Genomic DNA, 26,254 nt, shown 5'->3' on the forward strand with positions numbered 1-26,254 from the left:
GCTTCTCTCAAGAATAAATCATAAAGACCCTCCTTGTGCTCTCGTGGATTCTTACCGGTAAGGAGTACAACAGGATGCCGAGGAAGAGCAGCACTAAGATGAGGATGATGAGTCCGATGAAGAGGCACCTGAACCTTCGCCACACGATGAACTTCATGGTCTTACATGGGTTTGTGAACCAAAAGAAGGATGTTTCTGGGCGTCTGATGAGATAAAATAATAATTATTAGTCTAACAACAAGAGGAGGTAAAACAATGGGTAATAAAGTGGAGAATAAATGACAATGAATATGTTTATTTGACCTGCAAAACTACACATTTCCATCTTTTAGGTAGCAAAACAAGGAGTTTATTTAGATTTAATCTGCCAAGTGTAAAAAAAAAGGGTTTGTTTCACAGGGTGGGGTCTTACTTGGGAGGGTCCAGTTTTGGGTTCATGTTGGGGTCGTCCCGGCCTTTTCCTGCAGGTTTTTCATCTACTTCTGCTTCACCTACGATCTCCAGAGTCATCTCCACTTTGCCCTGTAAGCACAACCGACATAATGACAATGAGGATCTCCGACACTTTCTGAATGTTCAAATCTATTCATCGAGCTTCTAAAGGCAACATATAAACTTTTTATTTAGGAGTTGTATATATGAAGCGCAACATTTGGGGCTAAAACTTAAGCATGCAAGCCAACAGTGTCCTTGATGAGAATTGCCTACAAGAGGTCTTTATCTTATGCCACATTTGCTGCCCATCCGACCCCGTTAGGGTTCTGTTATTTCCTCCAAAAAATGAGTACATCCATCTCTAGGTGTACTTTTAATTCCCACTTACACCCAGGACCCTCTCTCCGTCCTGTTCGATGGAGCAGGGCCACCAGCCTCTGACGGACTGCTGGGAGAACAGACACTTCTCGTTCTCCTTCTTGACTGGAGATCCCATTTGCAGATCCTCCATCATCTTCAGAGAGCATTTATTTGGAGTCTTCGCAGGAGGCACCAGGTTACGCAGATCCACCTCCAGCGTGCCTGAGATCACAGAGTGTTACACTATGATGGTCAGGTTTTGTAAAGGTGGTCTGCAGGTAAATGAAAGACTCGAAACACATAAAGTTTTCTTTGTTGATCTTCAAAATGTGTCTCACCCAGGTAATCGTCCAATGAGAATTTGTCGTTATCCCATATCTGAACGATCAGCTTGGGGGGAATCCTGAACTCTGTTTTGTCAAGACTCCAGAAGCGCTCCTGGTGAATAATGAAAACTATATTTTACTAAAATTGCCCTTTTTTTTATAAGTCTAGGTCAATTGATTGTCAGTTCAGATCAGCCTCACCTTCTTGGACACGAGGCAGAGTTGTTCGGCCGGCAGATACTCAAACTCAAAGATGAACCTCCAGTTGAAGTTTCCGTCTCCGTCCAGAGAGCGGTAGTGGACGTCCGTCTTCTGCTTCTCATCCTCCATGCCCGCCATCCAGCTGCAGAGGAAACAAACGGAGTGAACATTTACTGTTCAACAGATCCCTGGTAATTCCTCCTTTACAGCTTTGCATTCAAAGAATTAAAAATAAAATCTATAAAAATCTGTTTTAGCACTGAAGCAAGTTCTGAATAATCCAGTATTGTATATTTTTCTTTTGTAAAGTAAACGACCCCGTTTGGTGGATTTATTTCTAATAATGAGTGTTTTGTTATCATTCTTTCAATAAATATATGTACAGTGTATGCTTATATTAATATCAGGTGTTTTTACTGTAATAGTGTTGAAAACTCACAATGTAACAAAATGAAAAACATTTTTAAAAAAACACTGAAAATGTGAACAAAATGAAGGCATGAAAGCAGCAATAGAACCCTTCAACTAGTTTTAATGTCACCAATGCACTCAATAAAGTCAAATATAATTTATATAAAAATATCTGACTGCCATACATTTTATTTGAATAGTCCTACCCTTTGACATAGATGTCACTCATGTGCTCTCCTGTGATGCTGGCCTCGTCTAAAGTCACGTCTGTGGTGTTCCAGACGACCGCACGCAGGAAGTACCTGAACACACAAACACAGTAAGTATAAATAACTCAGTGGCATTTCAATGGGACCAGGGACGAAGCACCAAAGGTTTAAGAGAAGTCCTCACTTCTTAGGCTTGCGCGGCGTGACGTCAAAGGGGGGTCCAGGGGGTCCGATGCTTTTCGGGAAAACATCCACCCACATCTGGAGCTTTCCCTGAATGAACACACAAACAGTTTTACAAAATAGCTGCATCAGGGTGAATGTGCACATGTAGGTTTTAGCTGTGACCTCTGACCTGGGAGATGTTGGGCTGGAAGGTGCTGTAGAGGGTCCGGGTCTCCACGTGTTCGGGGACCAGTCCCTGTTTTCTGAGCACGTGCAGACAGAGGCGCTCTCGGGGGGGACCCAAGTGCTCGTGGATCTCCTTGGTGTCCTCTGGATGTGAAAAATGAATGTTACGGCTTTATTAGGCTTATGTTTTATTATACTTAGTCAAATTAGATGCAGGAAAAAGGAAACAAAGATTCAACCCTCAACAAAAAAAATATGTTAAATGGATAAACTAATAAATGTGCCAGAATTATTTTTCATTAATAATTGATTGATAACATAACAAAAAATACAATTTCATTGGTTATATTGGCACTTGTTTGAACTATTATTATATTATATTTAAGACCATTGACATTACCAAACTCAGCCAGCGTGTATTCTCTTCCATTGAAGGCGAGTGATGTGCCGTTGTCTTCGGTCCTGGGTTTGGACAGGCCCTTCATCCGAGCCAGGTTCTCCAGAATCAGAGACGGCTTCATCTGGTCCCGCCACTTGTTGATACCAGAACTGAGACGCAAACAGATATAAAGTAAGGATCCAATTGTAGGTTTTTAGGTTATTTTTCTAAATGTCCCCCCTGTGAGGCGTTTCCTTACATGCAGTAGGTTTGTGGCAGGCCGCAATAGGAGTTATATCGGGACAGGAAGCGGTTCTCCAGGTCAATCACGGTCTCGCCGACCTTCTCGTCACGGGTCAGCATATCGTAGTCATAGACGGAGATTTTCAGGTCTTTATCCTGGGGCAGGAAACACGTCGTCTCAAACATCCTGAACAAAACAAAGGGATTGTTTGAGAGGGTGCCCTGGGTTTACCCTTTAAAAAAAGGAAAATGATCTGTAGTCTTTGTTTAAATCTGTCAATTTACCTTCCAAACACAGGGGTGGTGGTGTTGGGTAAGTAATGGTCTCTGTCGTCAATCGTGTCCTTTCCCAGAGAAATCTTTATGTACGGATCACACTGAGCCGGACACAGGACACAAGTTCAAGCAGAAGTTTCCAACTGGGCCACAAAATATGCTTCCTTTATTCCTGGTATTTAGGATATTTTTCTCACCCTGCCATTATTGTCTTTGGGCTGCAGGTCGATGGCCTGGACCACGTAAATCCGGACCAGACACTCCTGAGGTCCGCTCTCTGGCAACTCTCTGAACTGACGGGGCGGGGGGGGAACACCAGGGTCATCTGACAGAGGGTACACCTTGAATGAACCCTGCAGGTACAAGAACACACACACTTAAAAAAGGGATGGATTCGATGTTCGAAGGGAAGTTTTATGAGGACTTTTTGTTGGTGGCTTGCTGTTATTCCTTCTCCCTACTGGGGACCTGTAAACGTACATCTTTTACACCAACTATGGACAAGCACCTCATACAAGCCCATTTAAAATCAATCGAACTACATCTTCAGGAACTGGGCTTGGTTCAGAGCCGACGAGATTCAACTCCATTCACAAGTTATATATTTTTTCTGTCCAACAGGAAATAAATTAAACAATGTTTTGCTAAATATTTGATAGATGTTATGAAGTGTTAGTGTTCTGAGTTCTGTCAAACTACCTTAAACTCTCCAACCACACTGGGGTCATCATCCCCATTGTCATTTTTGCCCCGCAGTAGTTTGAAGGTGCAGCAGAAGTCAGTCAGCCCTTTGAACTCTGGGACGTCCTCCAGCTCGCAGTCAAACACCTGAGGAAACACAGACACATTTAAGTCATTTTCAACATTTAAAGTAGATGGTGTGGGAAGAAGAAAAAAAGCAGACTTACTTTGAGCATGTCGTATCCTTTTTTGAGGTACGGGCCACATTTCTGCTGGTCTCCAGTTGAAGCGTATAATTTACACCACCAGTCGACTGTCTCTTTTTCCTAAATATTGAAATTCACAATGTTAAATTTGATATAGTTGTATGCATGTGGTATAAGAATTTAAAATCTCAGGTATATTCTTTTTTTTTTACTCTCACCTTCTCTACAAGCTGTGGAGAAAGAGGACGCGAGGTGACACAAAACAGGACAAGTCACAAAAAACACGCAGATACAACATAACATAAATGACAAATACAAATACAAACATCACATACAGTAGGCTACAATTATTGACAAGACAGAAAAACAGTGAAGAAAAGGTTGATAAGGAGATCCCCTTTGCAATTTCACGATTGAAGGAAAATCTCAAAAACAAGGGCGTAACAAAGGGCAGTAAAGTGCAATATGGCCATAGTCTCTTTTCTGGCAAACAGGCACCATGGAATATATATTGATTTGCTTATTTGCTTTTTTTCCCTCCAGGAGTTAGATGTGAAGATTGATATCACTCGCCTACTCGCATACTCGTCTGCTAAATTGATTTAGCAGAAATAGTGACAACTGCTCGCTAGTTAGCTTAAAGACTGAAAACAGGTAGCTACTTCGCTTAGTGAAAGACTGAAAACAGGTAGCTACTTCGCTTAGTGAAAGACTGAAAACAGGTAGCTACTTCGCTTAGTGAAAGACTGAAAACAGGTAGCTACTTCGCTTAGTGAAAGACTGAAAACAGGTAGCTTAGTTAGATACACTTAGCCTACACACTGAAAACAGATAGCTTGTTTCTGTAAAGCTCACTCATTAAAACATTAACCGTAAAGTAGATTTTCTACATCCATGGTGATCGGAGTTACAGTTGTATCATTTTTTAAACATAAAGATTTAAATAAGGGCTATTGAGTGAATCTGCTGATTAATAGACGTCTCTTTCCCGACGTAAGTCTATGAGAACAAGTTTTGTTTGGCCCATTGGCATAAGCTTTAAATTATGTTTTGCTAAATTAACCGGATACTTGCAGTAGCTTTATATTTCATTAGAGACAACATTTGTTTTCCCATTTAACTCTCCGCAGAAAATTAAATATGCACACTTCCCAAAATTGTCAAACGTTTACTTGAAGTATAACATTGGAAACTGTACTTCTAACCTTAAATAACGTTAGTAACTTCTATGCAACGCCTGGTAATTTTATTTGCTCCATGGCCCATACAGTACATGTTACGCCCCTGCTGTGAAACAATTATTAAATGTGCTCATTCAATTAGTGACAAATTAATTGCAATTCCAGCATTTGTGACAATTCTCAGGTAGATTAATTAATTGTGATGTTATGAGCCACCTTTCGTGCAGATTAAGTGATCTCAGCCTTACAGTTTCATTGGTGCCCAGCCGTGTGAATTTAGAAAGCTCTAATAAGTAACAATACATACAAAATGGGATGTAGGGGAAGCCATTTTGTTGACAGCAGATGACATGCTGTACATGAACTGTAAGCCAGAGTAATCAAGTTCGTCAAATTTGACTAGAGTCAAATTATGTACTTTTTAGTGACAAAAAGGAAATAAATTACAGAAACTAGAAACAAACAACACGAGGAATATGTTGTTGTACAGGGGTCGAGTTTACCTGAGTTTCCAGCAGTGGTCTGGTCTCCATGTTAATAGCGAGATGACCGGAAGGAGAAGCCATCAGAGTCACTGGAAATAGTGAGAGAACAACATTAGAACAAGTCTTTCAGTCTCAATTGTATTTGTTTGCTGGATACCTCCTTACTTTTGTTAGACATGGCTCCCTCTGCAGTGATGACGTACGGGTCACATCTGAACTGCTCCAAGCTGGTGATGGTGCACTGCCCGACCACCGGAGTCCTGCCGAACGGACGGTGGTCGATCACCTTCAGCACGATGGGCGGGGTGTACATCTCCTCCTTTGGAAGGAGCTGGATGGGAAGTTTAGAAATAGTATTGTATATGGTTAATCTATTTGGAGAATTGTAAGCTGTACTCTGCTCTGTTGGGGATGTGCTTTTATTGTATTTTTGTTGAATTTGTTAATTTGCAAATGTAATTATATTCTTGGTCTGCACTTTAAACTGATTTCTAGTAACTGGACACTTTTTATTAAATTTTTTAGCATTATTTTTGTAATCGGCCATATGTCTAATGTTGAGGAATGTTCGAAAAAATAAAAAATAGTATTATGAAAAAGGCACGGGACAGTTTGAAAACTTCATGAAAATTCAGCCAAAATATTTCTGATTCATAATGTGATCCCAGGAATGACCAAAAATGCTTAAAACGTGCAATTACCACTTTGATGAAGAGGACAGATCCCGGGAAGTTGGGGCTCTTCTTCATGTTCTTGATGACGACCGACTCCACCCTCTCCCCCCCGCACTCCACCACCAGGCTGGGGGAGGAAATGGAGGCCAGCTGGTACGACTTCATGTTCCTCAGGCCCCATACCAGGATCTAAACACAGAGACACACATAAGTAATGTAAGATTTTAGTCTAATGATGTACCTCAGCTCAGAGTGACTGTCTAAAGGTTGTGTGTTACCTCGACAGCCGTGAGCTGCACCACGGGCCGGATGCCCTGAGGAACCATGTAGATGTTCTCCGATCTTTTTGAGGGAAGCAGAGGAAGGTCTGACTCGCCCGACTAAAGACAGAAGAGTGTGGATTATTTTTTGTGTAAAGCCTTTCTTAAGCAGGATTATCCCATTGGCATCATATATCTATTTTACCAAGGAGATCTGACCAATTATAGCAGAAACAGATAATTTCAACACTTAAAAACCTTTTTTTAACTCTACTTTAATGTCAAACAACAATCCTACACACAGTTGTGTTTTAAATACGGTAAAGTTGTAATTTCTCCACAACTTTCTGGACAAACCTTGTCTTTAAGGATGAGTTCTGCAGCCAGCAGGGCCTCGCCTGCCTTTTGACCTTTCTGGATGATGGGGTACCACAGCAGTCTGGGAGTCTGGTCGATGCTGGCGTTCAGCTTCACCATCGGAGTGCAAACACTGCGTCCGAGCAGCTCATCTTTCCCCTGTGGAGAACATCACATGTCAAAGTGCTTATTTGTTTTCACACATTATAGTTTCTATGGCGAAATAAGTCTCACTTTGTTTTCCCCGATAGCAATTATCTGTAATTATCCACAGTTAGACGTATGCTGCATTGACATGTGTTGGACAATAGGAACCAATTGTTCACCACTGTGAATTTAATTTGAACGTCGCCTTTTCTAGAAAAATCACTCGCATTAACAATGTATTTATAAAACAACTTACCACTTGGTCGTTGTCGTAGAACTCCAGAACCACATCGGGGGGGCACTGAGTGATGTTCTGCGGGTCTCCGTAAATCTCCACATCGCTGAAGATCAGAGTCTGGTCCCAGGTCGGGTTCAGGGTTGCCTTCAGCTTCTCTGTTGTCTTACTGAAGTGCAGGAAGGAGACGTGTGCATACGGATCTGCAAAGGAAAAAACATGCATGGTTAAAGAGTCACCTTTCACATCCATCATTAGCAGCTATTTTTGCATTAAGACTCATCTTATTATTGATTTAGCACTTTAAATCCATATTGGAAAGTCATAATTTAATCAAATTTAAAGTAGGATTTTACCAGAAAAACTATCTTTGTCCATAGATGCCAAGTTCTGAGCCTGATAGACGTAGACACGGAGATGGTACAAGTGTGACTCTGCGGGAACAAAACATTCAGTTGAATATATTTACATGTTTGTTTGTGCATGATTATTCATATGTGATATTATATGCAAAGCTCACTGTCAAAGCAGCAGGACACAGTGGGCGTGTTAGCACCAAACAGCTTGGTGCCGTCTGACTTGGAGTCCTTTTCCTCGGTATCCACGCCCTGCAGAGAAAGCAAAAGTTATTTAATACATAGGTAAATATTTGTTGACTCAGATCCGGTTCATGTTTTTATGCAAACTAGTTCTCTCTGACTCATGTGGATGGCTACTGTGTTCCTTCTGATATTAGTGGCATATTCAAACGACCTTTGTGAAAGATCTCCAAATCAGAATAAAACATTTATTATCCTTTTACTCACTAGTGCCCCCTCCAGTTGGAAGATGGCGGACGCTCCCAGACGGTCCTCTGGTCCCATTTTCCGCCTCCAGCGCCTTCGCCGGAAGGTATCGGAGGAACGCTCGTTCCTGTGGAACTTCCAGCCAATCAGAGAGGAGAATTCCCAGCCCTCAGGGTCACCTTGGTCCCTCTTCTGTGAGCACAGACAAACAGCGGTTTTTATTGTAAATCTGACTGCAATCATTAGCAATGCTTTTTTTTTTTGCATTAGAAAGTATGGAAAAAAAGACACTTGGATATTAGTCTCAATCCATCTTTGTCACATGATCAGAATGTGCACAATTAGCTTCCTTTAATAAATGATGCTACATTAATGTTGAGAAAATACTGAATGTACTCTTCCAATATCAGAGCAGCACATGATGACAAAGGCCCTACGTAGCTGCGTACGTAACAGGATGTATCATTACATAGAAGAGCGTCAGGACTGTTCTAGACATACGATAGCTATGTGATTAACATGATGATTCAGCCTCTATGGAGATGACATATGACTGGCATGTTTATTGCCTACGCGGGCCTTAGCTAATCTGAACTAAGCATAGAATACTGCTTTGAACCGGTATTCCTCCATCTTGTGACTGTAACACTTATATATCAGCATGTGAAGGACACTGTTCAGGAACTAGTTGTACCAAATGCTCTGTGTGTGATGACTACTTCCATTCTTGAGAGGATAATAAATACATGTATCCTGATTACTGAAAGTCAAGCCGGTGACGAGTGATATTTTCCGAACAATTAGATGCAAAGCACTGTCCTATGCTGACCTGCACAGGGCCTCCTGCAGGATGCGCTTCTCTCTTGCGAGGTCGGAAAAGTCGTCTCCTGCGGTGGACGTGGTAAACTTTCTCCGCAGAGACCCAGGACTTAGGCTGGTCAGCTGGGGGAATAGTGACTCCATACTCCCATCCTGTGGAGCGCACACAACCAAATGGATTCATTATTGTTTCGAAACAAGAACACATGGTTTACATTTCACCAGGTGAGTTCAATTTTATGATTATCAGTATGAGCTAGCAAGGAGTAAGTCAGAGCCCTGGGAAAAAAGGAAACATTTATAAAAACATGCATCACAATGTAGTCGTTTTGAGCCAATGCTGCCTGTGTGAATGACTGTATGACTCTAAACAGCTGAAAGAACACAATTTAAGTGCTCTTTTTACTGAAATTTGTGTGTGCAGTTTTACTATTATGCTGCTGTGTTTATTATATTTTGTAACTGGCACAGCAATTGCCTTCGGGATAAATAAAGTCTTATCTATCAAGTTAGGATTTAAAAGTCCCATGTCATGGCCATTTCTACTGATTATAATTCCATTGTTGAGGTCTACTAAAATAGATTTATATCATGCAATTGTCCAAACTCACATTGGTTTCTCATACAGCATCTCTGTATAGTATGTGTATTCACTCTCTGTCCTAAACGGCTTGTTAGAGCTCCTGCCCCCCCCCCCCTATGAGCCCAGTGGCCGTCTGCGAGACACAGCGAAACCAGCGCGAACACACACACACACACGCAGCCTGGCTGGGAGTTAGTGTGTGTGCTCACACACCGACTCACAGCCTCGCCGCGTCCCACCGTCTCAGGGAGGAGAAATCGGCGGAGCTGCAGCGGAGAAAAGATTGAGTGTGTGTGAGGAACGCAACGGCTCCACGGATTGGTCCATTTGGACCAATGGGTCCATTTCGGCATGGGCACGTCACTGTACCCAGGAAGAATACAATGGAAAAAGAGAAATCTCCAACGAGGCGTTCTGGGGCAGCATAGACAGGTCTTTTCTGTGTTAGAGTTTTACTCGCTACAGGGTGTACTTTGAGGGTTTGTGACTTTGCAGACCGTTTACATGCAGACAAACCTTCATAACACACAAGGGGACGGGTGATAACCGGAAAAGCATTACATGGGCCCTTTAACCCTTTAACTGCCAGCACCACCATTTGGTAGAGCACATTTTGCGTCTTGATATCTTGTTGAAAAAAAAAAGTTGAACTCCATCTGATTCAGCCAGCTCTACCCTTTGGTTGACATGTTATGCACAAAACAACCTCTAGATGTCACTGTGGTTCAAACAGAATGCCCTTCAGCTAGCTTCAACTGAGAAAGTTGGCAATGCTAAAAATCACTCTTTTTGGTCAACTTTTGTAAGGTAATCATATCCTTTTTGACATATGTTAGTGGCAGGGCACTGACTGAACATATTTAGATAACTTGATGCACAAAAAAAGTTTTAACAAGGGTGTAATTATTTTTTGGAAAATATGCTCAACCAATCGGTCGAATTGGCCTTTTATGGTAAGCTAGCAATATGACTTTTTCAGAGTTTCAGAGATGTTTTCCAATAAAATATGGTAAATAAATGGCTAGATTCATGGTAATATTACTAAATCTAGTACTGCCTTATGAGTCTCAGAGTGAAAGAGTGATAATAATTTATATAGCACCTTTCATGCATGGCATTCAGCCCAAAATTGCACACAGATGAGCAAGTTAGGCCAACACAGGATATAGACATTTGCTGTTAGGCCAGTGGTTTCCTGTTAGGCCAATTCAGCAGTAAGATGAGCAAGTCTTTTTTTATCATGAAAAACACTTTACATTACTTTTTTCCATTTTATTTTTTTTACAATTATAATTTATTGTCTTTTATGAATATATCTGGTTGTATATATTGCCCATTTTCCATAAAAGAAACAAATGTATTTGAGTTTGTGTTTTATTTGAGTTTGATGCATACAAATACTGTACTGTATATGATGATTGTTGAAAATGTACTTTTACCATAGAAGGCCAGCTCGACCATTTGGTAGAGGCTCATAAAAACAAAGAATTTTTCCATAGCTTTTTTCTTGGTCCAGCAGTTAAAGGGTTAAGATAAATGTTTGCACCTTGATCATCCACGGCTCTGTTGTCGTCCACAGACCACTCGTCCTCCCACGTCCAACCTGTAGGACAGTCGAACTCTCCGGGGTTACGGCTCTTCTCTCCATTCTGTGCAACAAAAAACCTCAGCTCATTTGATCGTTTGGTCATATTCTTCATGTGTTTTGGCCGACCTACAAAAGGTCAGATATTACTCTTCTTGGGGGTAAAAGAAGTCTGTCCGATACCATGTAAAATGTTCCAAGATCGTTATTTTTCAGGATTTCCCAAGTAACATTTTTTTACCTGGCTAAACTTCTTTCTATCCATTTACAGAAGAAAATCTTTTTAGGGAAAAGCAAAACCTTATTTTATTTCCACCGCCCCTTAAAAGGTAGGGTAGATACGAATGGAGAAACCAGCTCGTGTAAACTAGAATTTGAAAGTACACAACCGGAACAGACTTCCTTACAGAGCCCCTCCTCCAACACACAGAAGGCTGACAGGCAGGTAGGCCATCCAGTTATTTTAGCCGGGCCGGCTCAGATGATTGGTCGTGCTTTTTACAGCGCCACGGCTTCCACAGATGACATTTTTTTATGTATTTATTGTCAAAGCATTTCATGCATTCATTGCTATCGGGATGTTAAGAGCATTCCATGGAATATAACAAAAAGTGTTCCTGAAGTAGATTACCTACCCCACCTTTAAGTCCTGAACACTATTTGGATCAGATTTAGAAATGTTAGTTCTCCCCTCTTGCCTCTACGGGTTTCTGTAGTTGTGTGTCACAGGGAAGGGGTAACATGAACTGTGCTTGTGTTATATTTTAAGCCTCCCTGAACACTATTTGCATGTGAGCATGTTGTTCTCACCACATCTGTGAAGGGCTCCGAGGCTTCCTTCCACTCTCTACCGGGGAAGCGAGTCTCATTCTGAAACACCTCGTCCATGAAATCAGTGTGTCCTGCATCTGCCTCTGTTAGGAGACTGAAACACAAAGGCAGACATAAGTACTGTACCATCCTTTACAAACGGACATATGTGTGAACTATGGCACCCTCTCATGGCAGCGCCAGAAAAGACACCAATGCAACCTCAAATTTTGCAAAGTGAAGTGCAGCCTGAGAAAGAAAGGGTTTGCATGTTCTGACCATAGGTTCTGACAGAGACTGTGTTTACAAGTTGGGAGTAACCCAACTGTTGGCCACACATGAAATTGAAGTTTTAAAAGTGTGCATTCCTCTTGTTACTGTCCATATATTGTAGTAGTGCACTTATGATAAAGCAGATGACTGCAAACTGTTAGATAAAATAAAACAAGATCTCTTCTAATGCGTTTTATGAATTAATCTGCATTAGTTTTATTCAGCCTTTTTCCTTTATTGACACATATCTGTACATCGCGGAAATACAACAGTCAGTGCTTGTGAGGTACTTGATCACAGAAATGTACTTATGACGTTAGCATGGAAAAATAAACAATTATAAATATAAATCTAAGCCAAGATTGGAGATTTGTAGATAAGGTGTAAATAGCTTCCTGGCACAGGCTTTGACATTACATCATGGTCTAATGCATGGGAGGAATGTAAACAGAGCAGACCCACTTCCTCCAGTTAGGTCCACCTAATGTGTGCCTTCAGTGGAAAGACACATTCAACCACTATAATCAGCAGTGCAACTTCAATTACATTAAGATTAACTCCCCCTATATGTAACTAGATGGTATTCTGAAAGAACAAATCACAAGGTATTCCCTTGGTCTGTTTGTCTTGGTATTTCACAGAAAGATAGATGTCTACAGTGATACTCACGCTTTCTCTGGGTCGATGAACCAGTCGTCTTCCCACTCCCATCCTCTCTGGGGCATGAAGTGTTCTTGTTTCAGCTTCAGTTTGCCCGTAACGTCTGAGAACTTGTATCGCCCCACTAGTCCCGTGGTCCCCCAATTCCCAAACACCGCCGCCTGGTTCTCATACTGCAAGGCAAACACGGACATGCTTAGTTTTAGAAGCTGACAGACGGCTGAAATACACAATTACTTTTAATTTAGCAGGGATTTACCAGCTCTGCAAACACGCTGAAGGTTCCCTCAGAGAAGGAGTTGAACTTCTTCTCGTGCGCAGAGAGACCGAGCCACATGTTCACCCGGATCTGAACTGGCACCTTCAGCCCCTTGTTCTTGTCCATGGGATACTGAAGGAAACAAACAAGAAAATCAATCAAATTATGATTTCAGAGAAAATAATTCTAGTGCAGAGCCTTTTAGTCGGCAGATGCAACTATAACCCAACTACTTGTAAATATATTTAACTTTGCTTTAATAACTTAGCAGTACAACAATTGTGTACAATAATTCAACAGCATTCAATTATTTTTGACTGTACAGTTTGACTAGTATTCTATTCCAATTTATTCCTGGGGATCAATAAAGTATTTCTGATACCCTTAGGTTTCAAATTATTTATTTAGCCGACAGACACTTAAATCTGTTCAGACACAATCTAATAGAATGTATTACTACATCCAGTTCGACTTTTTTGGTCTGTAGATGTGTACCTTCAAGAAGACGGTCTTTGTTTTTCCACAGTGCTGCCCGCAAGCCTGCTCACTGTATGTGGAGTAGAGGAATTGGTGAGCGGGCATTCGGCTGTAAGCCACTCTCTTCTCCCCCCGTAACATCCAGATGATCACATCCGGCATGCTGTTCTGAGGCTGGACGAGAACACGTGAACAAATGCAGAGTCAATGAAAGGCACATTTGAGAAATTTGATTTGAGGTCTCCCTTTGTCTAAAGTCTCAGTTTACCTCATCAGCCAGCTGTTGGAGTTTTCCCGCCCAGGACACTAAGTCAGGCAGAGTGTCAGCGATCTCCCTCGCCTCCTCCAACATGCATCTGGCTCCCTTCTTGATTGTTTTCAAAGTGCTGTCGCGCAGCTTCTTGATTTGGAAGTCCAGAGAGGTCAGGTTGGAGCGGCCCTCTAGCTCCGGTGTCGTGAGACTGGAGGAGAGCAGAGACAAAAATGGGAAAAATATTTGTCCTAGTTATGAATTAAGTCCCATTATTGTCATTTATATTTAATATTAGTTGAAATAAGACACAGACTGAGTGTACACATTACATGTCATTTAGTGACTTACAATGTATGCAATCAACTTGAGGTTTCAAATTCAGAACAGCCAAGGAACAACATTAGCTTCAATTAAGCCAAAGCTTTTTCAGGCACTACATACAGAAATAACATCATTTAAATACATTTAAATTAAGCAAAAAGGTGCAATCAATATTAAGTTACTAAGTTATACTAAGTAATGAACCAGTAAACCCTTATTGTTTCATTTGTTTTTTGACTTCCTTTCTCTGTCTCTCTTGGGCTCATCTGACATTTCATAACATTAAAATGACCCACAGACAACAGACATGATCTTTGTCTTAAACCCATTCCACTGTTTACCTTTCCAGGTCTTCAATCAGCTGATTGAGCAACTTCAGCCACACCTCTACGAGTTTGTCGTCGGAGACTTTAGCCAGGATGGCGGTTTTAAACAGCTCCAGGTTGGATTCCTGCAACAACAGCAGAATAAGTTGAGGATTACACTCTCACATGTTCACACACGTCCCAAACATTAGTTCACTACAGTATGCTATAATGGCCTACAATAAATCATAACTCCGGGCTAATGTGGATGACAGAGGATAAAGCAGTGTTACCAGGCGGTGAGTGATGTAGAGGATGATGTTGACAGCGTCCAGGCGGTGGCTGACGTCCTCCCAGAAAGAGAGAACCACAACCACCGGCTTAGTGTCCGCCCAGGGCAGGTAATAGTAGTGGTTACCTTGGAGATAATAACACACCAATTAAAAAAGATCCTCTTGCCAGGACAGCACATTTAACATGCATTTAGGATAATTTATCACATGGCTACCTTACTTACCATCAAACACTGCACAGCTATACTGAGTGGTGGAGGCCAGCGGTTTGCAGGTGGTGTCCAATTTGTTGCCGTAGTTACCGATGCTGACCTCAAACTGGATTGGCTCTCCTGGTTCCTGTATCATGGAGGCGCTGTGGAAGACCGCGCACAGACTGTACTTCCTCCTCCGCTGGTACTTCTGATAAGGGGAAGACAACAGAAAAAGGGAAGGAGAAGTTAAAAATGGTTTTAAATCAACAACATTCTGTCAGGTATCACGCAGAGGATGAAGAGTCACAGTACCTGCACCACCAGGATGTCGTCGCTGTGGATGCTGTCTACCGTTTTGTCCGCTTTCTCCTCCAGTTTAGTGGACAGCTCCACCAGGATCCTGCCCCTGTACGCCACTCCTTCGCCCTGCAAAGACATTTTCTTCAACTTCAACTAGAATGGAACATGGACAGTGCAGACCTATACCAAGTTGTTTTGCATCACTTTGATTCTGATCTGCCTCAAAGTTTTATGTTTTTTTTTAGCCCTTGCTAAACTATTCCACTAAGACAGTCCATTTTCCTAATGCTGCGAACAAACAAGCTAAACTTAAAAAAAATAACCTCCTTGATGGACAGGAAAAGGGGATGCAGGATCAAAGTCAAAGTCAACTTTATTGTCAATCTTTCAGTTTGTGTGTACGAAATACCGTTTCCCACAATCCCGAATAAACACATTTATACATATGCACACATTAAGACCTAAATAAGTATAAAATGTGCCTTTCGATTGTGGGATATGGATATACTTAGAGAAAAGGTTAGAATTGTGAATACTAGTCTTAAAAATGTCAAATGTTCCCTACCTTTCCATAGTTGAGATCCTCGTAGGGGTCTGGTAAGCCGCTGAACTCTCTCGGGCTGCCGTACAGGTTGACGTAGCACGGCCCGAAGACGGGAAGGAAACCCACCTCAGACTGCCCTGTGTTAGCTGAGGAGACATGAAGATGGACTTAGCACCTCTTCATAATTAGGCTAAAGCTCAGCAAAGCTTTAATGTTAGTATGGCTGCATTCCAGACGTTGGTGGTGCAAAGGTTTGGGTTGGAAAAAGTGGACGCTTAGTAAGCAGGTGGCAGACAACAACACAGTTAAACAAATCTTTCTACAAACATTAAAACAGAGCATGGCGCAGCCTCAGTAGCAATGTGCACGGCACGCACAGACTTTGACTTAATCAGCAGATTAGCGCGCACAACATGCTTTAACTCGTTACATCTCATGCAACACTGAACAATAAAGAGCACAGTTGAACCTTCGTATGACGGTATTTCCCCACTTCCCGCATGTTCCTCTATTCCAGGAGAAAAAGGACAATTCAAGTACCATTTACATGTTAAAACAATTACAATTATCTTTCACAAAAGACCCAGACAAATGAGGCGATTCGTCGAGCAAACATTCATTTATATTTTAAACCCTTATATCATACCTTCTATCTCTCCACCAGAAGAGGCTATCTTGGACAGGTTCAGGTATGTGGTGCCGATTGCGTCATTTCCTGTTATACGATCCCTGCAATCACACACGGCAAATGTATATTAATGTATACATTACATGTCATTTGTTAGACGCTTTTTTATCCAAAGCGACATACATACTCAATACAGGAGCAATTTTGGGGTGAAGTGTCTTGCCCACTTCCTGCTTGACACAACGACATGCTGACTGCAGTGGGGTTTGAACCTGACCCCTGATCCCAACACCAAGGCTCTATCCACTGCGCCACACACCCCCCATATATACTGTATATTAAACTGCACTCGTGATGAAATGTTAAAGAACATGCACAATCCACAATGTAGGGGTATTGCAATGCTCTTGCTTTTTCTCTAGCTATATAAGAAGTATGTGGAATAGAAAAAATGGTTTCAACATGTGTTTATTGGCTCTGGGATCCGACTTTTCAACACTTTCTGCAGGGGCACAGAGTTTTTCTAACATTTCCTCTTGCACTTAGTACCCTTCACCCTTCCTGGACCCGAGTTATCGCTCCGCTCAGAAGCGAACAATAATGAAAATGAGCCAACAGGATCCCAGAGCATTTACTGAGGGGAAGGGAGCGGCCTGCAGAGACTGAGTCAGACATTATTCTCTTAATCAACTTCCTCCTGACTGCTTTTCTGTTGCGTTTTGTTTCTTTTTGGCTTTGTCTCTGTTTTTTGTTTTGTTTGTATACCCCCCCTCCCAAATGTAAAGCGTCTTTGGGTCCAGAAAAGCGCTATATAAAATTAATATATTATTATTATTATTATTATTATGTGGTTGGTAATGCTGCATGGAAATACACAGCTGACCACACTGCAGAAATATTGTGGTGCACTTTCTCAACCCCAAGAACAAAAATCACACGGGCTACAATCTTGAAAACAAAAATGGTTTGACTTACCAATCAAATACTGTCAGTTTGACGCGTTCACACATGGAGGGGAACTACAGAAAACATAAGAAGCAGGTTCAAATAAACCAACATCTATTCATAATCTATTACTTTCTTATTTCTGTGCTTGGTGGAGAACATGTTACCTTGACTTGGAGGTTCAGCACTTGGTTCCACTCTGGGTTTGCATTCTTCTCGATGATCTTGGTGCACAGCTGGAGACAGAAAGGACACATTAGCTTCTCTCATGTGACACAAATCAATGTTGTATCGAGTTAAAAAGAGACAGAAACCTTTAGTCCAGCAAAGCGAGCCTCTAAGAAAGGATCCACCAGGTTTTTCTTGTTTTCATCTCCTCCAAATATCTCTTTCATGGTCTGGACGAATGCATCATCCACTGAAATGAGAAAACATTGGAAAACACTTCTAAATTAAATCACTATTTTTTAACAGTATAGTTGAATCTTGTTTACTATGAAAAAGGTATATTAGGGTCATTGTAGGTTCGAAAAAAAAATTGCAGAACCAGTGGAATACTGTAGCCTAATATTTTTGAAAAAAATATACAACTTGTATATTTACGGGAAACAAACTTGGATATTCCAAGATGAAATCAATTGACAAGAAAAAGTGTGGAAAATTAGACAAAAGGTGTTTGTTTTTTGTTCGGGAACCACAACGCTTCATTTTGAAGTGCTTTGTCACAAATCTGAAATAAGTCTTACTCTGGGGGACATCCTCAGCTCTGAACACCTTCAGGGACAGGGTGGCCCATCGCAGAGTCACACCAGCCGGCAGCAGCAGATTACTCTCAATGTCGTCCTGATCGTCATTTGAATCCCTCTTTTCCACCTGCATCGTGTCACATAGGAAGAACAGAAAGGAGTTCATGAAACAGAACAAGGACGCACGGCCACTGTATTTACATGAGGAAAGAGGAAGCGACTCAGTCATCTGAGAGCTGTAGTCGTACCGGAGGCTCGTCTCCAGCCCCGACCACGAAGAGGCTGACTTTCAGGTAACCTTTAGACCCCGAGTTCGAGTCATCTGGGTCGTTCAACAGAAGCCACTTCCTCAGAACACAGTGCGCTGCAACAGGTCACACACACACACAGATTAACCCCATGAAGGTAGATGAAAAGCACCTTCACTTTACACCTTGATCCTAAACATATTCCCCTCTTAACATTAACATTATACAAAAGGACTCAATAAGACTAACTCCCAAAGAAGAGTTGAATCTCACTCAATTGTCCCTCTCAGCTCAAAATGGTGGCAAAGATAACAACTTTATCACCCTGTATCATAACCACCTTTGGGGGTTTAAAACATATCAAGTATGGAATTACAATTTGCCGATTCCTCTGGTTCAAAACGAGACCAAACTCTTCTTTGGATGTTCGTTTTTAAGCAACAAAAAAGGCCAAAATGTGAACTGCAACTGACTACGTGAGGCTTGTTTTTAGCTCTGCAGATTGACGCAAATGTCTGTTGCTAACTTAAGCGATTGTTGATTACTTGAGGCCCCTTTTGGTGGGTTAAGAGGAGTGAGGAGTCAGTGACGGAAAGAACTAGGCAATAAAATATGTTTTTCAAAATGTGAATCACAGTAGGTTCTTGGCCATAAAGTTATAAATGTGTAGAAAATATGCTAAGCTAATGGGTCCTGGGGGTATGCAAATAAGCTTTGGACAGAGAGACAGATATACACACACACGACCAATAGGTTTACTTCCAGCTGAGATGATTATCTTTTCACATTCTGACATCCACAAGCCAGACAACAGCATCCTCTGAGCGAATGTAAATGACACACAAATCTGTGGTTTGTGACAAACTCACCTGGTTCATCGTAAACATAACCGACATCCAGCTGTGTGTGAGAACAAAACCAGATCAGCCAGACATTAACCGCATTATTTTATTAACATTTAAATGGTAAGACGAAAGGAAACCAGGTACCTTGAATTCTCCCATGAGACTGTCAGCCCTCAGTGAATATGAGTTATAGACCTGAAGAGAAAAGTAGTCACATTTTATATTTTTGTACATATCGAAACATCTTTAGGAATTTAAAATCACCATGTTTACTGACCCTTAAGCTGATGTGCTTATCAAAGAGATCCAATGGTAGCATGTGGACATTGTAGAAGAACATCTGTGATGAGAAAAGTGATGAGTTTTAATATAGATAAGCACAGATAAAGATAAAACATTTAGAGTCAACAACCTAGCTTTGAAAAAGTGATAACTGCAAGGCCAAACACTTTTCTATTTCCTTTTAAATTACCTCGTCAAAGAAGGGGTTGTTTCCCCTCTTGATCCTCGTCCTGTGGGTCTGATCGCACACGCTAACCTTCACCACCGGTTTGATGTTGTTACCGGACAGCTGACGGGCTTCGATGATTCTTATGCGAATCTGAAGGAGACAAAATATCACATCATCATTGTGGAGAAAATGAAAATACAACTCATTAGAGCAACTGATTCTGACCAAAAGGAATAATCTCAAAGATGTTCAATTAAATAAATAACTGTAAATTCCTTTTGCAGAAAGAGGTAACAATATTACAAAATAAGTCTGTTTCAACATTCCTGTAAAAATCACAAGCCATGAGATCCAAAAAACAAGACACAGCTCCTAAGAAAACAAAGTCTAGAGTCTTAAAGATTGTACATTTATAGTAGAAGTACAGATACATAACCTGGGGAAAACCTAAACTCCCCAAAAATGACTGTTATGGTATCCTGAAACCACCTAAATGCGAGTTTAAAGAAAAATAAATCCATGTATAGGGGTCAAACTGTATTTTTGTTCTTGCAATCGGTATTTTTCTTTTAATAATGCTAAAAAGTTATGATAAATGTACACATTTTGCATTAATTTGCTTATTGTTGGGTTTTCTAACACCCACACCCTTCTCTTCTTGATCTGCGTGTTAAACCGTTTATTGGTCTTTGTTGAAACTGACCTGGAAGTCCTGAGGTTTATTGACCAGTCGGTGGCGATTTTGCGATCTGGCAATCTTCTGTCGCATGTTAACGGACTGACCGGGGGACGAGGGGCCCCCTGCTGAGCCACCCTGGCCCCCATCAGGTTGAGTCTCATCCCCTCCACCACCACCTTATTAGTAGAAAAAAAGATTTGGCATTCCTCAAATTAAGTGTAAACATTTACTAGACCAAGAATAACATACCAGCATCCACTGTGGAGTCTCCTTCCTGAGAGTCATTGGGGTTTGGGGCAAAATTTGCTGGAGGATCGTAGCCAATCACAAGGTCGATCGAAGCCTGGAAGGAAATGATTGGATCGTCTGTGATTACATTCATTTCTTTATAACAAAAAAGCTCTTCCGTTTCTTATATTTTTATAAAGCACTTACACCAATACCCTGTCCACTTTCATTGACCAGAGGAACATTTTTGGATGGAAGTGATCTCATTTGACCTGATGAGAGATCTTTCAGAGCGATTTTGGTTGACCCAATGAATCTGTTGGGAAAAACACAACAGGGGAATATTTTTTAATTTGAATCCACTGTCAGAATTCAGTATAAAATGCGTATAACATGTGACTTGGATGACAATTCTGCACTTCTGATTTCCTGATTCATCACGGGAAAATTCATGGCTGCAGTTCAAGTCAGCCAACATACGTGATATCAGGTTACATACTGAACAGAGATGAAACGCTGTACTCAGGTCACCACCCAAAGCTAACAAACCCTGCCTGTTCTGACAAACAAACGCACCCCGTGAGCCGGCGTACTGTCAACACCAGCTACCTGTCAGTCATCTGTGACAAGAGGACTGACATCAACCAATTATTCCTTTTAAAAGACTAGCTATAACAGAACAGACTGAAAACTCAACTGTTTTTGTTCAAACAAAGGCTTAATTTATGTGAAATGTATCTGCAGGATTCTTGCTTGTTAGTTTGTTTCTTAATGGCTGAATGCACTTATTTTTAAGACGTTCAAACTATCCAACTTTTTATTCACCAGTCATCAAATAATATTAGGGTATTGTGAAAAAGACGGCTTAAAATCACAGGGACTTCCTGGTAGAAAAACATTATCCATTATCCTACTCAAAACACTTTAATTATAAATAGAAATTGAATAATCATTAACATTTAAGTGGAAGATAATCTAATGAATCAAACGGTTGTCAAGAAAAGGATGTGAATCACTGACAGACTTCAGGTTTGAACTGTAATGCATTCCTCCGTTAACTCCATATTTAAAAAGATAATATATACTGAAACTTAATGTGGTAAAGTGTCTTTGTGAGAACTGTCCAATACTGAACTCTTGCTGTACAAATATAGTAGCCTTTCTGATGAAGTGTCATGAAAACTTGTCCTCAGACTGTTTGTAGTTGCTGTGGTTAATCGCTGCGTCTGTTTTGGTCTGCAGCCAAAAACAACACCGCCCAATGAGTGTTTATTTGTATGATCCATCTAAATATGTGAACAGCATTTAATTAGCTCTGAGAATATTTTTGGGAAATCTCAATTGTTACATTACATTACATTGCATTTAGCTGACGCTTTTGTCCAAAGCGACTTACAATAAGTACATTCGACCAGGAAGACACAACCTTGAAGAAAACAGAATCATATAAGTACATCAGGTTTCATAGAGCCAAACATTTCAAGTGCTACTCAACTGGCTTTAGGTAAGCCAGTCCTTTATTAGTATAAAAGTGCTTCGTTAATAGTTCTATCGCTCGAAGTGGAGTCGAAAGAGATGAGTTTTCAGTTTGCGCCGGAAGATGTGCAAGCTATCTGCCGTCCTGATGTCAATGGGGAGCTCATTCCACCATCTTGGAGCCAGGACAGCAAACCCACGTGTTTTTGCAGATGGGAACTTGGGTCCCCCTCGCAGCGAGGGCGCAGCGAGTCGTTTGGCTGATGCAGAGCGTAGTGCACGCGCTGGGGTGTACGGTTTAACCATGTCCTGGATGTAGGAAGGGCCAGATCCATTCGCAGCATGGTAAGCAAGTACCAGTGTCTTGAAGTGGATTCTAGCAGTTACCGGAAGCCAGTGAAGGGAGCGGAGGAGCGGAGTGGTGTGGGAAAATGTAGGAAGGTTGAAGACCAGACGAGCCGCTGCATTCTGGATGAGCTGCAGAGGTTGGATGGCACATGCAGGTAGACCAGCCAGGAGGGAGTTGCAGTAGTCTAGGCGTGAGATGACGAGAGCCTGAGTCGCTTTCTGTGTCAGCTGTGGACGTATCTTCCTGATGTTGTAAAGCGTGTATTTGCAGCAACGGGTTGTAGCAGCGATGTTTGCAGTGAAGGACAGGTTGTTATCTAGGGTCACACCCAGATTCCTTGCAGTCTGAGTCGGGGAAACAACTGAGGTGCCGATGTTGATTGTTAGGTCAAGAGTGGGACAATCTTTTCCCGGGAGGTAGAGCAGCTCAGTCTTGTCAAGGTTGAGCTTGAGGTGATGAGCAGACATCCACTGAGAGATGTCAGCTAGACAAGCAGAGATGCGTGCAACAACCTGGGTCTCTGAGCGGGGAAAGGACAGAATTAATTGGGTGTCGTCAGCGTAGCAGTGGTAAGAAAAACCATGCGGGCTAATGACTGATCCGAGCGAGTTTGTGTACAGGGAGAAGAGGAGGGGACCAAGAACAGAGCCCTGAGGGACCCCTGTAGTTAATTGACAAGGGTCGGACTCAGACCCTCTCCATGTCACCCTGTAGGTACGGTCTTTCAGGTATGAGGTGAGGAGGGAAAGAGCAAAGCCTGAAACTCCATGTTTTTGGAGAGTGCGAAGGAGGATCTGATGATTCACCGTGTCGAATGCAGCAGACAGGTCCAACAGGATGATGACAGAGGAGAGGGATGCTGCTTTGGCAGTGTGCAGTGAGAGCAGTTTCTGTGGAGTGACCTGCCTTGAAACCAGACTGGTGCGGATCCAGAAGGTTGTTCTGATTGAGATAACAGGAGAGTTGTTTAAAGACAGCGCGTTCAAGTGATTTAGACAGGAACGGGAGGAGAGAGACAGGCCTGTAGTTTATAACATCAGACGGGTTGAGAGTCGGTTTCTTTAGGAGAGGGTTTACTCTTGCCTCCTTGAGACTGTTTGGAAAGTGACCAGAAGTTAGAGAAGTGTTGATGAAATGGGTGAGAAACGGTAGAATATCAGGAGCGATAGTCTGAAGGAGGTTTGAAGGGATAGGGTCCAGAGGACAGGTGGTAGGGCGGGCAGAAGTAATGAGGGTAAGAACCTCACTTGGAGAGAGAGGGGAAAAGGAGGTCAGTGTGTGGGTGAAAGGAGGGTCTGGTGACCCAGCGGTGAGTATAGGTGAGTCAGAAAAAGAAGAGCGAATATCATCAACCTTTTTTTCAAAGTGGGTAACAAAGTCGCTTGACAGAAGTGAGGAGGGGGAGGGGCTTTTGGAGGGTCCAAGAGGGTGGAGAAGATGGAAAATAGTTTTTTAGGATTGGAATAGGAAGATTGGATCTTATCTTGAAAGAAAGTGCTTTTTCCCTGAGAGATCGAAGCAGAGAAAGAGGAGAGGAGAGCCTGATAGGTTATGAGGTCGTCACGGTGTTTGGATTTCCACCGTTTCCGCTCTGCTGCCCTAAGGACGGTTCTATTAGCACGCAGTGCATCATTTAGCCAGGGAGCAGGAGGGGACTGACGAGCCTGCCGAGATGTGAGAGGACAGAGAGAGTCCAGAGAGGATGAGAGAGTAGAGAGGAGAGTTTCTGCAGCAGAGTTTGGTGGCAGGAGTTGGAACGAGTCAGAGGAAGGGAGGGCTGAGAGCACCGACGAGGCAAAGGTAGAGGGGGAGAGGGAGCGAAGGTTACGGCGGACAAGTGCAGGATGAGAAGAGATTCGTTTGTTATGTTTGGAAAGGGGTAGAGAGAATGAAATGAAGAAGTGATCGGATGTGTGGAGCGGGTTTACAGAGAGGTTAGAAGTAGCGCAGTTCCTTGAGAATATGAGATCAAGGACATTGCCAGCTTTATGAGTCGGTGGGGACGGAGACAGTGAGAAAGCAAAGGCGGTTAACAGAGATGTTAGTTCGTCTATCTTCCCCGTCTGGAGGTTGAAGTCTCCGAGAAGTACAGCGGGAGGGCCAGTTTCAGGGATGTGTGAGAGGAGATTATCTAATTCCTCCAAGAAGTCCCCCAAGGCGCCTGGTGGACGGTAGAGAACAACAATGGTTAAATGTATAGGATGGGTTACTGTGACGGCATGGAATTCAAAGGTGGAAGGAGTGAAATTAGGTAGCTTGAAGAGGGAAAAGCTCCATTTGGGAGAGAGCAGGAGACCAGTGCCACCTCCTCTGCCAGTGGGTCTGGGTGTATGGGAGAAGGAATATGCAGTGGAGAGAGCTGCTGGGGTGGATGTGTTGGATGGAGTAATCCAGGTCTCAGTGAGAGCAAGGAAATCCAGAGACTGCAGGGAGGCGTAGCCAGAGATGAAGTCAGCCTTAGGAACAGCTGACTGGCAATTCCACAGGCCACCAGAAACTAGATGTTGGATCTCAGTGGAGCACGTGGGATAGACGAGAGCAGGCCGGTTATATCGATTAGGAGATACACGGGGCCAATGATAATTGCGAGAAGACACATGAACAGGAATGGAGAAAATACACATGATTATAGCATGAGGGGCTAGAAAACTAAAGAAAAGAGAAATAAGACACCAGCTCAATCAGAGTAGGATTTGCCTCCTCTTTGCCTCCCTCGTGACTCCCGTAGGACTCCCGTAGGACTCCCGTAGGACTCCCGTAGGACTCCCGTAGGACTCCCGTAGGACTCCCGTAGGACTCCCGTAGGACTCGTCTCCCGTAGGACTCCCGTAGGACTCCCGTAGGACTCCCGTAGGACTCCCGTAGGACTCCCGTAGGGACTCCCGTAGGACTCCCGTAGGACTCCAATGTCTTTGTCAGTCTTACTCCCGTAGGACTCCAATGTCTTTGTCAGTCTTCGGCTGTCTGACGCTGAAGCTGACGCTCAAGGAAAGAGCTACCTAAAATGGACGCCTGATTGCTCAGTTCTCACAGCTGTAGGGGCACGCCCCTCTAATTAGTTAACTATCTACAGCTGATGGGCGACAATAGACTGGCCCTGCCTATATTAATGCAGGCTTGAGTGCTGAGACCTGTGAAGCAGGTTTCGCCTGAGCAGATCTGAGATTTAAAATCTCTCAAAAGCGATTGAGCCGTTTAAGCTACAATAACAATTATACAGAGTCGAATAAATGAAACAGAGAAGTCTAATTAAACAAGAATATAACTTACAGTGGTTGCTGCGTCAATAGGTAATGTCGTCACCGGGTCCAGATGCACACTGAGTTCATCAGATTTTAAATGCGGTATTTAAATGCTTTTTAAGGTAAAAAATTACTGAGTCACGCGGTTGTACTTCACGCAATCAATAGACTGGCCCTGCCTATATTAATGCAGGCTTGAGTGCTGTCTCTCAAAAGCGATTTAGCCGTTTAAGCTACAATAACAATTATACAGAGTCGAATAAATGAAACTGAGAAGTCTAATTAAACAAGAATATAACTTGCAGTGGTTGCTGCGTCAATAGGTAATGTCGTCACCGGGTCCAGATGCACACTGAGTTCATCAGATTTTAAATGCGGTATTTAAATGCTTTTTAAGGTAAAAAATTACTGAGTCACGCGGTTGTACTTCACGCAATCAATAGACTGGCCCTGCCTATATTAATGCAGGCTTGAGTGCTGAGACCTGTGAAGCAGGTTTCGCCTGAGCAGATCTGAGATTTAAAATCTCTCAAAAGCGA

At 42.3% G+C, this 26,254-nt stretch overlaps 1 protein-coding gene across 5 annotated transcripts in view; it reads right to left on the reverse strand.

The window, feature by feature from the left end:
• Positions 1-26,254, reverse strand: part of LOC117544868 (myoferlin-like) — a 38,872-nt gene that overhangs the window by 645 nt on the left and 11,973 nt on the right. For 2 of the 5 annotated variants that reach the window (XM_034214351.1, XM_034214355.1), the window contains exons 4-54: positions 20,856-20,964; positions 20,670-20,763; positions 20,445-20,596; positions 19,763-19,891; positions 19,568-19,630; positions 19,435-19,485; positions 19,315-19,345; positions 18,446-18,561; positions 18,198-18,324; positions 17,766-17,869; positions 17,619-17,687; positions 17,482-17,525; positions 16,525-16,607; positions 16,348-16,386; positions 15,900-16,024; positions 15,347-15,460; positions 15,065-15,242; positions 14,841-14,965; positions 14,584-14,693; positions 13,937-14,129; positions 13,687-13,842; positions 13,192-13,323; positions 12,942-13,105; positions 12,000-12,114; positions 11,151-11,253; positions 9,032-9,174; positions 8,224-8,394; positions 7,938-8,025; positions 7,774-7,851; positions 7,439-7,620; positions 7,036-7,194; positions 6,697-6,798; positions 6,446-6,607; positions 5,910-6,075; positions 5,763-5,833; positions 5,567-5,623; positions 4,297-4,308; positions 4,100-4,198; positions 3,891-4,019; positions 3,389-3,544; positions 3,201-3,292; positions 2,932-3,102; positions 2,694-2,842; positions 2,298-2,437; positions 2,127-2,215; positions 1,940-2,035; positions 1,323-1,464; positions 1,134-1,233; positions 824-1,017; positions 413-522; positions 56-203 (exon numbers count right to left, since the gene is read on the reverse strand). In XM_034214351.1, coding sequence (XP_034070242.1) covers positions 56-203; positions 413-522; positions 824-1,017; positions 1,134-1,233; positions 1,323-1,464; positions 1,940-2,035; positions 2,127-2,215; positions 2,298-2,437; positions 2,694-2,842; positions 2,932-3,102; positions 3,201-3,292; positions 3,389-3,544; positions 3,891-4,019; positions 4,100-4,198; positions 4,297-4,308; positions 5,567-5,623; positions 5,763-5,833; positions 5,910-6,075; positions 6,446-6,607; positions 6,697-6,798; positions 7,036-7,194; positions 7,439-7,620; positions 7,774-7,851; positions 7,938-8,025; positions 8,224-8,394; positions 9,032-9,174; positions 11,151-11,253; positions 12,000-12,114; positions 12,942-13,105; positions 13,192-13,323; positions 13,687-13,842; positions 13,937-14,129; positions 14,584-14,693; positions 14,841-14,965; positions 15,065-15,242; positions 15,347-15,460; positions 15,900-16,024; positions 16,348-16,386; positions 16,525-16,607; positions 17,482-17,525; positions 17,619-17,687; positions 17,766-17,869; positions 18,198-18,324; positions 18,446-18,561; positions 19,315-19,345; positions 19,435-19,485; positions 19,568-19,630; positions 19,763-19,891; positions 20,445-20,596; positions 20,670-20,763; positions 20,856-20,964 — 5,932 coding nt within the window. The remainder of the gene's footprint in view (positions 1-55; positions 204-412; positions 523-823; positions 1,018-1,133; positions 1,234-1,322; positions 1,465-1,939; positions 2,036-2,126; positions 2,216-2,297; positions 2,438-2,693; positions 2,843-2,931; positions 3,103-3,200; positions 3,293-3,388; positions 3,545-3,890; positions 4,020-4,099; positions 4,199-4,296; positions 4,309-5,566; positions 5,624-5,762; positions 5,834-5,909; positions 6,076-6,445; positions 6,608-6,696; positions 6,799-7,035; positions 7,195-7,438; positions 7,621-7,773; positions 7,852-7,937; positions 8,026-8,223; positions 8,395-9,031; positions 9,175-11,150; positions 11,254-11,999; positions 12,115-12,941; positions 13,106-13,191; positions 13,324-13,686; positions 13,843-13,936; positions 14,130-14,583; positions 14,694-14,840; positions 14,966-15,064; positions 15,243-15,346; positions 15,461-15,899; positions 16,025-16,347; positions 16,387-16,524; positions 16,608-17,481; positions 17,526-17,618; positions 17,688-17,765; positions 17,870-18,197; positions 18,325-18,445; positions 18,562-19,314; positions 19,346-19,434; positions 19,486-19,567; positions 19,631-19,762; positions 19,892-20,444; positions 20,597-20,669; positions 20,764-20,855; positions 20,965-26,254) is intronic. The other 3 variants (XM_034214352.1, XM_034214353.1, XM_034214354.1) reach the window with 3 other exon arrangements.

The sequence above is a fragment of the Gymnodraco acuticeps genome, unplaced genomic scaffold, assembly GCF_902827175.1.
Source record: "Gymnodraco acuticeps unplaced genomic scaffold, fGymAcu1.1, whole genome shotgun sequence".
NCBI classification, from domain to species: domain Eukaryota; kingdom Metazoa; phylum Chordata; class Actinopteri; order Perciformes; family Bathydraconidae; genus Gymnodraco; species Gymnodraco acuticeps.